Consider the following 18,310-nt stretch of genomic DNA (forward strand, 5'->3'; position numbering starts at 1 on the left):
ATTAATTAGAATGTCACTTAGTATGCTCTTCAAATCCTGCTAAGATTAACTTTGTCTTTAATCTTTCTGGAGCTGGTAAAAAAAAAGTACTCATTCAGTCCTGGGGTCAAATCTTCTTTCTCTCTTGATTGAGATCCAAAGATTTTGGCCTTGTCACATTGCAACTCACTGATTTGTCTTGAGAATTGCGTTAAGAGTCCATTTTTCCATACTTGCATGGATCTGTCAGAATATGTTGAGGCAGAAGTTTCTGTGGCCTGACAGCCTTCTTCTCACCAACCATTCATCTGGTTGCAAACAAGGTAATATTCTCCCTCGACTAGACGTATTTCTTGCAGAAGACTGAAAACAAACATCCTCACTTGTATAATGATGATGATGATCATCATCATTTACTGTCTAGATAAGAGTACACACACACACACACACACACGCATACATGCACACACATGTATAAAGCATAAAGTCAGGAGGTGTGAAAGATGAAAATAGATTGATTGGTACTTGTGTCAGTGGAACATTAAAAGCACATTTGAGCATGACCATTGCCAGGGCCATGGATTGGCTCCCGTGCCGATGGCATGTATCATTCAAGTGTGATCGTTGCCTTACCAGCACATGTGCCGGTGACACGTGGAAAACAACATTCGAGCATGGTCATTGCCAGTGTCGTCGGACTGGCTCCCGTGCAGGTAACACGTAAAAAGCACCTTTTGAGCGTGGTCGTTGCCAGAACTGCCTGACTAGCCCTCGTGCCGGTGACACGTAAAAGCACCCACTACACTCTCGGAGTGGTTGGCATTAGGAAGGGCATCCAGCTGTAGAAACTTTGCCAGATCAGATTGAGCCTGGTGCAGCCTTCTGGCTCATCAGTCCTCAGTCAAACCGTCCAACCCATGCTAGCATGGAAAACATGTTAAACAACAATGATGATGATGATGATGATACACACACACTCATATACATTTATACAGACAACAGAATTCTTTCAGTTTCCATCTATCAAATCTTCTCACAAGGTTTTGTTTGGCCCAGGGTTATAGGGAAAGACATTTTCCCAAGGTGCCACACAGTGGTACTAAACACTGGATCACATGATTGGGATGCAAGCTTCTTCATCACACAACCATGCACTATTGTTGTTATCTATTTCTGAAGAATTCTAGCAAAAGAAAAACATTATAATTAGCAAAATGCTTTGTAATTAGTAAAAAAGCAGTAATAAAAAATGATTAGTATATTTTGGTTTGTTTTGGATGAGAATATTTCAAGGAGTGTAATCATTTAGGCACGTGTTCTGATTTCAAATCTGATCAAATATTTTCTGGGGTTTGTTATTACAAGATTATAATGATGAATAGTTTGAATGTATTAAAATTTTAGAATTCTTTCCTTGTGTTTCCAGAAACTTGCAATGGAGAAACCACTATTTTTTTACATTATTCAAATAATTTATACACTTACTACACTCTATTCAGAGTTTGGCCTGTGACCAGCTGGTAAAGAGAATTGGAGAGTATTTCATAGAAATGAGCCAGGTCTAATCAGTGTCTATCTTGTTCAATATAAATTAATCAATACACAAACTAATTGATCAGACATCTGATATTTCTGCTATTTTTGAAAGAAATGTTTGAATTTTGTTGTTTTGTTTCCTTCCTTTTCCATAGATTATTGACTCTTTAAATGTGCTTCAATTTTAATAGACGTATCTTAAATAATCAGGACATCCATCTATCTTCCATCTGCTCTTTGTGAGAGAATTCTCAGGTTTCTCTTCATAGGGACCTTTCAGAAGCAACTTACACTTTCTGGCTGGATTCCCAAGCATGACCAACTAAGACAATGAACTAATTAGGACATTATAGCATTAAATACATATCTACATACTAATGGGGATCATTTTGATTTCTCGTGTTTTCAATTCAATGTAGTTTGAGTTTTTATATAAGCAATAACAGGACAAGTTTTCCCATTAAAAAAAACCCCTTTACTTAAAAAAGGGTGAATAATATTGCAAATTTGGGTTAATTATTCTAATGTTCACTCTAAGTCAGTCATGTTGAACTGTTACTCCCCTGCATTGAGAGGTCACAGCTCTGGTACTACAAACATGATTAGAATGTCACCAGAAAGAATCGCAAGATGGATTCTTCAAACTGTGCCAAGTCTTATACGTTTCAAGCCTACGCTCTTCAACAGAAAGGAACACAAGGAAATAAGCAGAGAGAGAATAAAAAAGAACTTTGGGAATTAGCGGTCAATCGTGTATGTATGTATGTATGTATGTATGTATGTATGCTTGTGTGTCTGTGTTTGCACCCCGACCATCATTCATCAACCGATGTTGGTGTGTTTACATTCCCGTAACTTAGTGGTTAGCAAAAGAGAACCGATAAAATAAGTACTAGGCTTACAAAGAATAAGTCCTGTAGGCGATTTGTTCAACTAAAGGCAGTGCTCCAGTGTGGCCACAGTCGATTGATGTAACAAGTAAAAGAGTAAAAGGATGCGTTCAACCGTACACTCACAGCCATATTATGCATACATATGATACTTAAATATGCATTAGCACATCGAGAAATGCATGTGTGTATACATGCAACACATGGACATGTGGCATGACCTAAGTGCTTGTTTAGAGAACTGCTTGTGGTGGTAGCGTGGGTGGTAAATTAATCCGTATTAACCCTTCTCTGATCCTATTTAGTGATCCTATTTCCTTAATCTGATTTGAGTTGTTGATCAAGTGAATCTACCATCAAAGACATTCCAGCCATGACCATTTTGTTTGCTTGAATATCTACAACTTTATCATTTAATGTATCCTTCCTTCCTCTTTAAAGAAAATAGCATGTGCTTTAAGGTAGATTTAGCTGCTATTTCTAGTAGATCAAATGACTTGCTAGTGGTTTCCTTATTGCGTAATTGTATTGACTCTTGGTGAAGTGGGAGACAAGAAATAGTTGTAGAATATTCTGGAATTTAATAATCCTTTCTCAAAGAATTCTATTATTATAATGATGCATTACATCATGATGTTGTCAAATCAACAAACATGTTGGGTTTTTTTTCATTTTTAATCTTACATCTTATGTTGTTTTTGTTGTTATTGTAAGATTGGTGGAGTTGCTAGAGTGAGACGAATAAAATGCTTTTCAGTATTTAGCTACATCCCTTTATGTTCTGAGTTCAAATCCCACCTAATTCAAATTTACCTTTCATTCTTACTACTCAATAAAGCAAAAAATTATCATCTCGTGTCATCATTACTGTTTTAATGTCCACTTTTCCCTATGTGCATGGGTCAGATGGAATTCATTGAGACAGATTTTCTGTGCTCTTAATGCCATTCTTGTCACCAATCCTCACCTGTTTCCAAGCAAGATACAACTTCCCATGGCTAAACCTGTTTCCACAGAAAATTAGAATCAAAATAACTCTGTTTGTGTGATGATGCTGTTCGCTTAGAACTATTACACCATGTCACAACTTGGAGACAATAATGCCTGCCTTCCATGATGGCATGGATTGGACGGTTTGACATGGGCCAGCCAGATAGAAGATTACACCAGGCTACTGTGTCTTTTGGCATGGTTTCTGTGGCTGGATGCCTTTCCTAACATCAACCACCCCACAGAATGGACGGAATGCTTTTTACATGGCACCAGCACTGACCCTTATACAATATGGGGTAACCATGTATTTCCTCTGTAGCAAGACACCTGTTCTGGTCCCTCAGATCAGTCTTTAGCTTCTCAACACCTGACATAAAACCACACCCCTCTCAAATACTCCCCCCAAGTCACACATTTGATCAAGGGGGCTTTTCCTCTTCTTTTCTCATCCTGCAAGTTACTTGGCAACCTTACTAGTGTCAAAAAACAAACTAAGTACCCCCTAGTGGTTGGCATTAGAAAGGGTATCCAGCTGTAGAACTCATGCCAAAGTTGACATTGGAGCTGAACACAACACTGGAACTTACCAGATCATACTAAAGTGTTCAACCCCTGCCAGCATGGAAAATGGATCTTAAATGATGCATCACGATGACCAGCTTCCTTCAGTTTCCATCTACCAAATCCACTTTATATGAGGCACAAGTGTTTTTGTGTGGTTAGGAAATTTGCTTCCCACGTAGAAAGCACCCACTACACTCTTGAAGTGTTTGACATTAGGAAAGGCATCCAGCCATAGAAACCAAACCAAGCCAAACCAGGCTGAAGCCTGGTACAGCTCTCTAGCTTACCAGTTCCAGTCAAATTGTCCAACTCATGCCAGCATGGAGAACAAATGATGATGATGATGATGATGATGATGATAGTTGTATATTCGGTCATACCTCATATAATACCCAAATGTCTGCTGTTGTGTGCGTGTGTCTTCATTTATATTTGTAGATTCAGTCATGTCCATATCTAATACCAAAACTGAATGTCTCTTGCTCCCTCCCGTAGGCTCATGCAACCTGCTACAAGCACTTGCCAGAGGAGTGCAATTTTGGTAGTTTGCGTGAAATTATGCTGCCTTCCAGTTGTCTCACCATCCCTCGGCTGGATGTTAGCATGGAGACTTTGTTGGGACTCAATAACAAGAAATTCAGTGAGCATTACTCTCTTTTTATTGTCATTTAACTATTATTGTATTTGCTTTAACATTGTTTTAATTCGTTTAAATAAATCTAATTTATGTTTTAATTAACAGTAAATCTTGAGTATCTTATGAGGAAGAAGTAACTTTGCTATTGTTAGACAATTATAAAAACTGAAATTAGCTGGTCTAGTTTTCATAGGTTTGGTCAGTCTTCATAATTCATGGGCTGCATGTAGAACAGCAAGAATCCAAACAATAAACCATGTATTCATTTATTGTTTGGAGTCTTGTTGTCCTGCTTCCACCTCATAAATTATTTCAGTTTGCTAGGCATCTGCACGCATCAGCAAATAATTTGTTTGCTGATTCCTATAAACAAGAGCTTATGCTCTTGTTAGATTCATCAGTCCAGCGGAGTAGCTTCAAACTGAGGAGGCACACAACAAGTTTGAAGCACCTCAGTGTTTGGAAGTCCCCTTACACCGCTGAGTCGATGAATTGTATGTCATATGGACACACATCACCTAAAGGGAGAAGATATTCTCAACAGCAATCGGACATTTACATTTGAATCTGCCAGAACACATTAAGAATGAATAAATCCATTATTGTTGAGATTTTATTTATCACTACAAACAAATTAAATCACCAAACTTTTATAATTAGTGATGATTAAACAATCTAAGTCTATTTAATAATTATATACTGAATTGGTTACTGCTTAGTATCCACCTTTGTCTGTGGATCTCTCTTTCTCTCTCTCCCATAAGAAAAACATCATCTCTAAAGATTATTCTATTACAATTTTTTATAGAAACTTTAATTCTTGATTAATTCTATATGTTTTGTGGGAAAAATTAGAATTTTATGAATTTTTTTTAAAGAAACTTTCTTGTTTGAGAGAAGCATTTGTTGTATCCAATGAAGACATTTTTAGAACAAAAAAGGATTTGATGATACAAGTATAATTTGTCTCTTGAGAAAGAATGTCTAAGTAATTGTATAAGAAACACATGTCTTTTAATCTTCTGCTCAGTCATAACCACTCTGCTATCCATAGAGAGGAAATTATCATTAATCAAACTAACAATTCAATCGATTCATCATGATGTCTGCATTGACTCTTCCATGCATGACCTCTCAGTTGGTTTTTCTATTACATTCTTCTAGCCATTATCTCTATATTAATTAGCATCTCAATTAATGTCATCAACTCAGACTTCTTAGCAGATATTTTATGACAACCCATTCTGTGACATCCTTGTTTTTAGTCTGAGATTAGCTCTGGCAAAGTTAACTGTTGCCAGAGGTATTCCAACCATGTCCACCCCATCCTATTTCAGACAGTATTTCTAGAAGTATATTGTTTGATGTGTCTTTTCTATATTTCTTCAAACTATTGGGTGCGATATAAGGGAAGCTTGACTGCTGTTTCTTGCTGTTTGTGTCACTTTGTTGTGGCTCCCTTGTTGGCCCTGTAATGTCTTTTGCTGTCGTTTTTCTGGCAGCTACAGAGGCTGAAACAGTCACAGACTTCACTGATTCGTCCATCTGACACGTCTCTTTCTAACTATCTGACACTTTTATTGCTTTTTTCTTCTTTCTCCTCCTCTCTAAACACAGCTTCTAAGCACACACACACACACACACACACACACACACACACACACACACGCATACGTGCATATTTCAGTATCTTCTCTGCTACCAACTTTCAACAAACGCCCCTATCACCACACTAAACTACTCCACATCAGTCACACTTCTCCATCTTTCCTGGGTTATACAGGTTTGTTGTCAAGCTATAAGTTCCCTTAGTTCTCTGCAGCCTTAGAGTTGGCTGTAGAATCCCTGTATGTGTTCCTTGGAGGTGGTTACTATCAAAAGCCAAATTAATGGAAACTTTTAGAAGAAAATCTAGAGACATTTTTTTGATGGTCAGTTAAATAGAAAGAATAATGCATGATATTGTGTAAACAGGTGTGTGATATCTGTTACATTAGCACAGCATAATAGTGCAGGTGTGTGATAAATGCTGCATTAGCATAAGATAAAAGTGCTGGTATGTGATTATCAACTGCATTAGCGCAGTATAAAGGTGCCAAAACAAGATTCAGAAAGATGACAAAGGTTTCCAGAGATATGATTGGTTGTTTTTTTAGAATTGTACTTTTAGTCTGTAGTAGTTTTGTGCAATTTCTCTTGTTTACTAGAACTCTTCTGAGGCTGGTGTCCTAGATGGCAGATGGTATTAGCAGAATGAAGAACTCTTAGTTGTTCTTCTACTATTGGATAACATTCACTGAATAATGTCAGAACTGACTAAAAGTAATGGATACTGTAAATGTCAGCCTCTCTCAATGTGGCAAAACATTCTGTAATGCAATCATCACTTTCGTATTTCATTTCTTTACATATTTACTTAGTGTTTCTTCATTGTACACCGAGAAAGTTTAATTTACAGTTTCACATCTGCTGCTAATTGATTTTCGTTTCTGTTTCATTTCCGTTGCATCTCTGGGCTGGTTTAGACGTAGACATACCAAGTGAGTATCATCCTTCACTCATTAGTCTTCAGTTGTGTCTGTCTTTAATCTGTTGTTAACTAACCCTAACTGCCACAAGAAATTGATAGACGAGTATAATAAACCTCTCTAAATTGATCCAACTTAATATTTAATTAGTTTTTCCCTCCACTAACTTCTTGATGGGAATCTCTCTTAGAAGAGCAAGAAATAAAGTTGTGTAAGCAATGATTCTATCTCAGATTTCTTTAATCTGGGAGAAATTTTTCATTCAATGAATCTCTCCTCCTTCAAAAGGAAAAAAAAGAAAACTACATAAACAGTTCTATATATATATATATATATATAGCTATTTTATAATTGATTTATTCTGATACTTTATTATTATTATTATTATTATTATTATTATTATAGTGAAGGCACATGGCTCAGTGGTTAGAGCGTCGAGCTTACAATCGTGAGGTTGTGAGTTCGATTCCCGGACTGGGCTGCGTGTTGTGTTCTTGAGCAAGACACTTTATTTCACATTCCTCCAGTTCACTCAGCTGTAGAAATGAGTTGTGACGTCACTGGTGCCAAGCTGTGTCGATTCCTTTGCCTTTCCCTTGGATGACATCAGTGGTGTGGAGAGGGGAGGCTGAGATGCATGGGTGACTGCTGGCCTTCCACAAACAACCTTGTCTGGACTTGTGCCTCAGAGAGTAACTTTCTAGGTGCAATCCCGTGGTCAGTCATGACCGAAGGGGGTGTCCTCATTATTATTATTATTTAAGGTGGCAAACTAGCAGAATCGTTAACATGCCGGGCAAAATGTTTAGTGGCATTTTGTCCGTCTCCACATTCTGAGTTCAAATTCCACTGAGGTCAACTTTGCCCTTCATCCTTTTGAGATCAATAAAAGAAGTACCATTTGAACACTGGGGTGGGGGTGGGGGTGATGTAATCGACTCATCCCCCTCTCCCGAAATTGCTGGATTTATACCAAAATTTGAAATCATTATTATTATTATAGGTGCAGTTATGGCTATGTGGTAAGAAGCTTGCTTCCCAGCCACATAGTTCAGGGTTCAGTCCCACTGCATGGTCCTTGGACAAGTGTCTTCTACTATAGCCTTGGGCCGACCAAAGCCTTGTGAGAGGATTTGGTAGACGAAAACTGAAAGAAGCCTGTCATATATATATATGTATATATATTTATGTATGTGTGTCTTTGTGTCTGTTTGTCTCCTACCACCACCACCGCTTGACAACCAGTGTTGGTGTGTTTGCATCCCCATAACTTAGCAGTTTGGCAAAAGAGACTGATACAGTAAGTACTAGGCTTAAAAAATAAGGACTAAAAATTCAAGGCAGTGCCCCAGCATGGTCACAGTCTCATGACTGAAACAAAAGATAAAAGATTATTATTATTATTATTATTATTATTATTGTTGTTATTATTATTATTATTATTATTATTATTATTATTATTATTATTATTATTATTATCATTATCATTATCATTATCATTATCATTATTATTATTATTATCATTATTATTGTGATGAGCTAACAGACTCATTAGTGCATTGGACAAAATCCACCTATGACTGCTCCTAGTCTTATGAAACAAACTCCTTGTTTTAAGTGATCTAAATTAAAACCTTCCCTCGTTAATTCCATGTCTGTTTATGTTCCAAACACCAGCTTACAAATTGACAAAATTATGTTACTAAATTCTTCAATAGTTTCAAAATTAATTAAAATAAAAGCAGTGTCTTTTTCAACAGAAATATTATGAAAGGTTAAAAGAAGAAACCAAATAAATTGTTGATCTTTGATGTGGTCATCCAATGTGGTAATCAGAAATTAAATTATTGATTATTAACACACATGTAAATGACGTATCTGAATTATCAACAATTTGTTTTCTGTTCATTCTTTGGTTGTGTGTGTGTGTCAAATAATGGATAATAAAAAACAGAAGATATATAATCATCTTCTTTATCTTACAGTTGTTTTTGCTTAAGATGTGGCTTTGAGAAAACTAAGATGTTGCACAAGAACTCAGCTCTGAATGCACTGCTTTCTATAGCAGAAACAGCTGTAAGCTAATGGAAGTCATTATCAAACTGCTGTTCTTTTGTCCTTCATTAATTGTTATTGTGTCCACTTGATGCTTTTTACTCTAAAGTATGTTGAGTACAAACAACTGATTACTAACATCACTATGCTTAAAGCAAAATCATTAATATATGTGTGTAATACACACACACACAGTGAGTAAAGTGAATCTATCTGACAGGCTTCCCATAGTTACATCTATCAACTTTTGGTCACAACACATGGGTTAACCTGAGGCAATGGAAAAAGACACTTGCCCAAAATGCCATCCTGGGGCAATGAACTTGTAATCCTGTGATTGCAAAGCAAACTTATTAAACATTCAGTCATGCTACATCCATATGTGTGTGTGTGTGTGTGTTCCCATTATGTATATATATATTTATACACATACACCCATACACTCCCAGCTGGTAGAACTCTCATTACTTTCAGATCCTATGTATGTGAACCAATGACACACAAAAGGAAAATGGACCTCAAGGTTGCAAACTAAAAAAGGAAATTGACAAAGCATGAAGGATTTGCTTTAGGCTAATTTCTATAAAAGACTTCGGTCTGATGGTGGTAGCCAACAGGGTCCCATTTGAAAACTACCACAAGGCTTTCTTCTTTAGACCACTATTGTTCATTGCTATTTTATGGGACATAAACAAGTACTTACTATTGAAATGAGGAATAAACTTGTTGTTAACCCACTGATAATAGTCAGCCTGTCAGTGTTGCTATGTGGAATCTCTAGCTGTAGTCCTGGTTACTGCATACATTCTGTACACTTAAATAGGTTTATTGAGGACTTCTATGCATGTGTATTGTAATGTGAGTACAAACACTCTTCATGTGACCCATAAGCACTGTCCTTTCTCCCAAACTACAACTGATAATTTTGGTACCTTACCAATATTCCTCTTTTTTCTTCTTCTTCACAACCATGATTTCTACTAGCAGTTCTCCTGTGAAGAAAGTCTCCATAGTTGCTGCTTGTTCTGCATTCAACTCCCAAAACTGTAAAGCAGTCTTTTTTCCATTCCTACAGGCTCACCACCATGCACACATACTCACCAAGTACAAAAGTACCTCTTCTCACTTCAAACCAACAAGGCCACTGACCTCAGCCAAAATTCCTTTACTTTTTGATAATGTACTCCAGAGCAAGTTCCTATACACACCAAACTTCATCTCTCTTCTCTCTACAAGGATACATCCCAGTCTTTGGAATCATGTTACAGTCTGTCTGGTTCCTAAGAAGGGCAACCTATCATCCTATTGCACTCCCAATAGTCCATAGTTGAAGGGGACAGCTATTAACAACCTTCTCTGACATCTTGAATTTCCCTCTTTCCTTAATAACCACCAATATGCATCTTTCCTGAAACTAGATTTCTTGGAAACGTCCTCTTCTATACAGTTCTATATTTAAGAGATGAGGAATTATTTACAATCGACGGATATTTGTCCTCATTTTGTTGGTTGTTAACACAACGTTTCGGCTGATATACTCTCCAGCCGTCATCTGGTGTCTTGGGGAAATTTCGAACCTGGGGTCTCATTCCTAAGGTTTGAAGTTTCTCTCAAGACATCTGATGAAGGCTGGAGGGTATATCAGCCAAAACGTTGTGTTAACAACAAACAAGATGAGGACAAATATCTGTCAAATGTAAATGATTCCTCTTGTATGGCATTCAGCAACAAGCTCTTCTCCTCAAGAAATTTAGTGAAAGCAGTATTGTTCCTCTCAACATTAACAAAATTTTGGGCCATGTCTAGCATATGAAACTGATTGAAGCTGCCCTCTTATGGGCTCCATCTATCTTTCATCTTTGAATTAGTTACTTCTTATATGATTGCATTATGGCAGTATGTGCTCATAGAGCTCCCTGACCGATATTCTATCAACTCAGTTTTGTTACCCACCCACTTGCCATCATCATCAGTGATCATTCCTTTTCTACCTCTACAATGATGGCCTCATCAGAGCTAGTTAGTCTTGTACCACCTCCCAACTTACACATCTTCCTTCCTTTCTATTGTGCACGTTCTCCTCCGGTTACCTAAACACTTACTACTACAGTCAATCCTTCCTTCCTATAATATCATCCTTCTGGAATTCCCTTGCACATGCTTTTCCTGCAACAGTTTAAGCAGAATATTAACAGTGCCAATGTCACCAATATCAGAAGATTTGCAAAGGTGGCAGACACAGCAATTTCTTCCAGATCCAACCAATAAAATTATCTTATTTTATTTGTGTTATGAATGTTGGCTACAGTAAATATAATCATTTCTTAATTTTAGGTTTATAAACTTATTGAGAACATTGCTTATTAATTTTAAACCTTCTTATTTATTAATTTGTACATTCACTTATATGTAATAACTAACTCAATTAGTATATTGTGGTCAACCACAGACAGCAGTTAAGGAGTTTGTACCTTGTATTCATCCACAAATTCACAAAATTTTCCATAATCAAACACATTTATTATCAAAGACATCCTATCTATTACTTCAGTGGTTCTTCTATCTTGAACTACCTTCACATAGTTTTGTTTCCACAGTGGTGAGGTTCTCAGATGATAGTGTTTGATTGGAGGGAGATTTGGTTGCAATTCTAGCAGGTCAAGCAACAACATTAGAGGTTGCCTGGTTGGCTTGATAGACAGTTTGTATCGTTTATTCCTGGTCTGGGTAAAATCCAGAAATGATGGCTATTATTAACAAACTATTGACATAAAGTCCAAACTAATATTTTAGGAGATCAACATCAGACATTATTGTATTAGAATTAGTCTTATATTCATTGGGTAATAGATATTTCTTTCACATTTGTTTTTATTCATTGGGCATATTTAAACCGGTGTGAAAATTTGTGAGTGTTCAGCAAAAATGCAGGTTAATCTCTAGAGGTTACCTGCCTCAAATATAATTATAATTGGTTTGTTGAGGACAGTTGATATTTTATTTGAAATACTGAACATTAATGATTTTAGAAGTTTCCAGTCAGTTTATGTAGAAAAGGTCATAACATGGTGTTATTTCTTTTTACTGGTTACTATGACAATATGCTCTAAGATCTCCCAACATGGTCTGTTATCTTAGATACAATATAAACAACAAACTGTCATCTGTAAAATATTCGGTTGTTTTTAATATATTTTTGGATAGATTGAAGTTAATATTTTAAATGTTTAGTTGCATTCTTCTCTTTTCTGAATTCAAAATTATCACAGTTTATTTTGCCTCTTATCTTTCTAAGGTCAAAAAATAAATATCCGTAATTGTACTGGGGTCAATTTATTCTACTGTATCTCTCTTTCCTACATTTGTAGCCCTGTACTAATGTAAGTAACAATGATTAAGAACCAAAGAAAAAATTTTTTTGTTTTTTTATCTTTTGATCTGTTTTTTCCTTGTTTCCTGTAACATCTTCTCACATCTTCCAGAATATTCTTCAAGAACACCATAGGAATGTGTGATGACTTAATAATAATGCTTCAATCAGAGAGACAATGTTTGTTTCCTTTGAGGTTGATTCTTCAAATTAACTCTCAGCATTCTCATCTCAACTTCTTTCCAGGGTAACATCAGCACTTGTCAACCAAACACCTCTTACTGCACAATTATTCTTCAAGTTCATATTGCATGGTGTTAACACTTTTATTTCAATTTTCTAGAATGATCGAGCACTAAATACCGATAAGCAGTAGTCAATCAAACTTTGAATATCTTTTAAATAGTGAACACAAATTTGTCAGAACAGTAAACCCTTCAAGTAATGAACCCTTCAACTTAGGACACCTTATCCCTTTCTTTAGTGAATTTTGTAATTAACATTCCCTTCTTAATGGAAAAATTTCAAAAAAATTTCTAGCACCGAAAAAAGCTGTTAATCTATTCTTTTGTTTATTTTTTTCATATAAATTCCAGAAATATTTACGACCAATGCTTTGTTTACTTTCTTTTACTAATAATATTTAAATCAATTTATTAATCATTGGACTAAAATTTATTATATTCATATTCTTCTAAAATCATTTCTCTCTAAATATCTTATGAGAAACGTTGCATATTTGTTAACAAATTTTATAAAGATTACATTTAATAAAAAAAAAAATTTATGAAGAATAAAGATGAATTAATTTCTTAACTTCATTTGTGATGATGATGATGAGAATTTTAATCTTTCTGTTTGTCATCATTTATTTAAGTTATTCCACTTATGATATCTGAGATAAAGAGACTAGTATAATAATAATAATAATAATAATAATAGTTGTTGTTATTATTATTGTTGTTTCCAGAATGTTCTAGTTGCTACTACAATCTTAGATCAAGAGGTAAACTTGTATGGTGACATGTTTGTTGCTTTCTTTATAATCTCCCAATATTGTTTTTATTGAATTGTTGCAATGGATAACAGCAAATAGAGTTAGTTCGATCTTGCAGCATAACAGTAGATATATTGATATTTGCTGGTGCATATTTTAGCCGACTGCAATCCATGCCAGAAAGCTGTCAAACAGCATCAGATGATTATCTGTTTCTGGTCAGCAGTACTCCACAAAAGAAGTCAGTATTACCACACAAAACAGATATATGTATGTATATATATATATATACACACACACACACTACTCATTTAACTCAACTTTATTGTTTATCACTGAAATGCCAGTCCTTTTCACCATAATTCATATCTTAGACCATTGTGCCAACAGCAATAATATCTAACCTTTCTCAACCTACAGAATTCTTTAATTGAAAATAAATATTTAAAAAGAAAAATAGATAATTAAAGATATTGGAAGTTGTATAATGTTGATTGTTTTGCGCTGGTGATGGCAGAAAGTGAGAGTAGGGTTATACGGTGAGGAAAGATGATCATTGAAATGGTGTGACCCAGTTTGGTTTTATAATACAGCACCTATAAAAATCAACTTCATTTGTGAGAACATTATAGAATTTTTTAATAAACTCTATGCTACATTCATGCTCCATCTAAAGACAGACATGTGATATACTAACATCTATGTTCTCTTGGAATAGTTATATATATATATATGATATGCTGTAGCCATACTTGCTCCAAATAGTTCAGTAATATGCAAAATCCATGTTCCCGCAAATGCCATCTAACATACTATATCCACGTTCTCTCCATATGGCATTCTATACCTGTTTTCCTTTAAAAAATAAGCCTATGTGGTATGCCATAATTATGTTCCCTCACAATAGCTATTTGTTATTCTATATTCATGCTCTATGGTATATAATATCCATGTTCCCTGAGGTTAACTATGTGATATCCCATATCTACGTTCTCTCATAACACCATCTGTTATACTATGTCCATGTTCCTTTTTACAAAAGTTATAGGATATGCTATATCTATGTTCCCCCTCAGAAATGCATGTGGCTCACCATATTTATGTTCCCACTGAAAAACCTACATGTTTTGAGAGAAAATATTGAAAATGTTTATAATAAATCTATTTCTTTTGTATGAAACAATTGTTTTGTTGATCATGACTGAAACAGAAAACCTCAATCCACCCTTTAACTTTTACCAATTCCAGCTCGAACAGTATCTGAAGAATGGTCGTCCAGTGGTGATTCAAAAGATGATGAAGAACGAGAAAGACGGTCTCCTCGGGAGAAAGATGGAAAAGATAAAGACAAAGATAGTGATGGTTAGTAGCTTCCATTTTACAATTTCAATATTTTACTGGGCTTTGAGATGGTGAACGGGCAGAATCGCCAGCACACCACATAAAATCCTTAGTATTTCTTCTGGTTTTATGTTCTGAGTTCAAATTCCACTGAGGTCAACTTTGCCTTTCATCCTTTCAGGGTCAATCAAATAAAGTACCAGTTGAGTACTGGGTGGGGGAGGGTTGATGTAATTGACTTACCCCTCCCTCAAAATTTAGGAAAATTAGAAAGTTTTGCTGATCATGCCTAAAACAGAACACCTCAATCCACCCTTTAATTTTTACCAATTCCAGCTCAAACAGAATCTGAAGAATTTTACTAGTCAACTTTGCCTTTCATTCTTTCTGAGTCAGTAAACTAAATACTAGTCAAGTACTGGGGTCAATAAACCTTTAATGTATTTGGTCGTACATTAATTTGGTGTTTGCAAAACAGAATAGTGTCCCTACCAACAATTGAAGTCTACCAAATTCACTCACAAGGTTTTGGTCAGTCCGGGGCAATAGTAGAAGACTCTGGCCCAAGGTGCCATGCAGTGGGACTGAACCCGGAACCATTTGGTTGGTAAGCAAGCTACTTACCACACAGCCATGCCTGCGCCTATGATATAAACTATATTTAAGTTTTAAGACCTCTTCATAAAAGAATGAACCAAATAATTACCAACAAACTTTAACGATATTTTTAGATTATTATTATTCTTTGTTATTGATATTTTATTTTTATTTCAGCTGAAATCATTCGAGTTTTTGATGGCAATAATACAATGAAGCGACGATTGTATAGGACAATTTCAGTCAATAAAAATGCACCTACACATGTTATCTTGGTAAGTTTAATTAACCAGCTAATTAACACAATATATAATAAACTTTGCATTCGTATTTTCACTATTTTTCACAATTGTTCATATTTCTTATGTAATTTTTGCAAGTTCTTGTCAACTGAATTTTTATTATCATTTCCCTGGATAAGGTCAGTTCATCTAATGTCAGACTGCTATTCTTCCAGAAAAACAAAGAACTTTCTCCAGTTCTATATTTAAGAGATGAGGAATTATTTACGTTATTTACATTTGATTCATTAACCCTTTCGTTGTTGTATTTTTGTTAAGATGCTTTGTGTTTCTTTCAATTAATTTTAAATATAACAAAGAATTTAGTAAAATAACTTCGTTATCATTCAGCTAGTGTTAGGAACATAAATTGTGACTAAAGTTTGGTGGAAGATTTTAATTCAAAACTTATGAAAACAAGACATTTGTACTCAGAGCCAGAGACAGTTTTAGCCAGGCTGGTAATGAAAGGATTAAATATAACAGGTTATAAATGGAACTCACAGAAAATATCACAAATAATAAAAATTGTTTCAATGGTTTCTTTACTATTCTCTGGCTTTATCTTCTCTTTTGATCCCATTTTTCCTTCCTCCCCAATGGAACCTATAATTTTTTTTTTTTTTTTTTTGCAGGAGGCAGCCCTTAAAACATTCCACATATCTGATGATCCCAAAAATTACTATGTAACTGAAGCCTCAGAGTACGGTAAGTTGTTTGTTGTGTTTTAAGATTCTGTTTACAGTTATGCACAACAATGTTGTGATTTTAGTCCTGAATTTCTAGCTTGGATCATCTGATGCACACACACACACACACACACACAAACACATGGTGTGCTGCCTTGTCCCTTCAATAAATGAGCAAGACACAGCTGTTGCTCTGTGTTCTTAGTGTTGGTACTGGTTTCTTGGTTTGCCGAACAACTTGTCCAACAAATAATATTATAGTGGACGTAGTTGTGCAGAGCCATTCCCATCCACTTCTCCTTCAAACTTGTATTGGTTTGGTGCAACAAGTGAACATGAGCCAAGTATTTATCAGAATGCAGGAGTTGCATGGAGTTACCTTCTCTTTGTTGGAGCAGCTAAAGAGTTGAAGGGCCTCATTTAGTGTGGATTCATTTGGGTGTCCTGTGAGTGACCTTCTTCCAGGGAGCAATCCCCTGACATGTTAATTAACCCATAACTGGAATGCTGCCAGATGCCACTACTCTGGGTCAGAACAATAATGGTTGAGAAGTGATTTGACACTCTTCAAAAGTCTGGACTTCCTGAACCACCAAATGCAGTTTAGAGTCATCCCCAGGACAAGCATACACTACATTATCATTTCACATTTGTTTTTCATGCTGGCATGGGTTGGATGGTTCAATTGGATCAAACAGGCTGGAGAACCATGTCTTGCCTCCAGTATCTCAGTTTTAGCATTGTTTCTACAGCTAGATGTCCTATCTAATGCCATCCACTTTACGGATTGTACTGGCTGCTTTTTATTGCACCAGCACTAGTGAGGTCACCTTATTACTTGTAAGAGTAAAGAACCTCCTTGACTGATGAATAGAATAACCAAGAGGGAGATGGTAAGCTATCGAGAGGTTAAAGAAGGGACAAGAACATGTTTGTTGTTGTGAAAGAGATTTGTGGCTACCCTGTATTATATATGGATGGGTAGAAGGAAAGAGAGTGGAACCAGGAAGATACTAAAAGATAGTGATGAGGTGCCAAAGTGTATCCTCAAGGTACAAGATGGTGAATAGAAGAGAGTAGAGAAACTGAAGGGGAATGGTGGGTGCAGGAAAGGCTGCAAAAGTGGAGGAGGAGGAGGAGAATGAAAAGGGTTAGAAATAGGGGCTGAAGTAAATGGTTGCTGAATAAGATTAGGAAGTGGTCAGTGATAGACATGAGGTAGGAGATGGTGTTAATAAGGAAGGAATGATGTCAAGAGAAAGTAGCTAAGGGAGTGGGAGTGATGACTGGCAGCACAAAAAGAGAGATCACTGGAAAGTATGAGCAGGAAGATGCACTGTCGAAAATGAGGAAAGGATGTCAAAAAGGGAGTAATAACTCCCTCTTTCTTGAACCACTTTCTTTTGACATCCATCACATAAAGGAGTGATAATATATAGCTCTGTTCTCATTTAATTATAGTAGCAGAATAATGCAGTTGATAGAGGGATGAGAGAGTGGCATAAGCAACAAATGAGGGCTTGACAGAAACATTGAGCAAGGGGCCCAGTTGTATGCATACACATTATACTTACTGAACCTCATTTTTGTTGTGTTAACATAGATTTTGTACATATTTTCTCCAGCACTGCTTCTTACCAATCAACTTGGTCCTTTGACATCTCCTCCATGAGGTCCAACATCTAGAGATTGGCCTTTATCACTTTGTACCACACCTTCATAGGTCTCTCTCTGCAGGTTCCATCCCCTGTAAACAATTAGCACATCTGATACAGCTGACCTCCTTCATACACATCACATGTCCATCTTTTCTCATGATCAAATCAAATCAAGTCAAATTTAAGGGTACACAT

The 18,310-nt window shown here is 36.0% G+C and overlaps 1 protein-coding gene across 5 annotated transcripts in view; it reads left to right on the top strand.

The window, feature by feature from the left end:
• LOC106876563 (diacylglycerol kinase theta) overlaps positions 1-18,310 on the top strand; it is a 158,920-nt gene that overhangs the window by 98,304 nt on the left and 42,306 nt on the right. For 3 of the 5 annotated variants that reach the window (XM_052971375.2, XM_052971374.2, XM_089359025.1), the window contains 5 exons: positions 4,458-4,602; positions 7,125-7,139; positions 14,798-14,911; positions 15,665-15,762; positions 16,404-16,476. In XM_052971375.2, the coding sequence (XP_052827335.1) occupies positions 4,458-4,602; positions 7,125-7,139; positions 14,798-14,911; positions 15,665-15,762; positions 16,404-16,476 (445 nt within the window). The remainder of the gene's footprint in view (positions 1-4,457; positions 4,603-7,124; positions 7,140-14,797; positions 14,912-15,664; positions 15,763-16,403; positions 16,477-18,310) is intronic. The other 2 variants (XM_089359024.1, XM_052971376.2) reach the window with 1 other exon arrangement.

This window comes from Octopus bimaculoides, chromosome 10 (assembly GCF_046866305.1).
Source record: "Octopus bimaculoides isolate indiv1 chromosome 10, ASM4686630v1, whole genome shotgun sequence".
NCBI classification, from domain to species: Eukaryota; Metazoa; Mollusca; class Cephalopoda; order Octopoda; family Octopodidae; genus Octopus; species Octopus bimaculoides.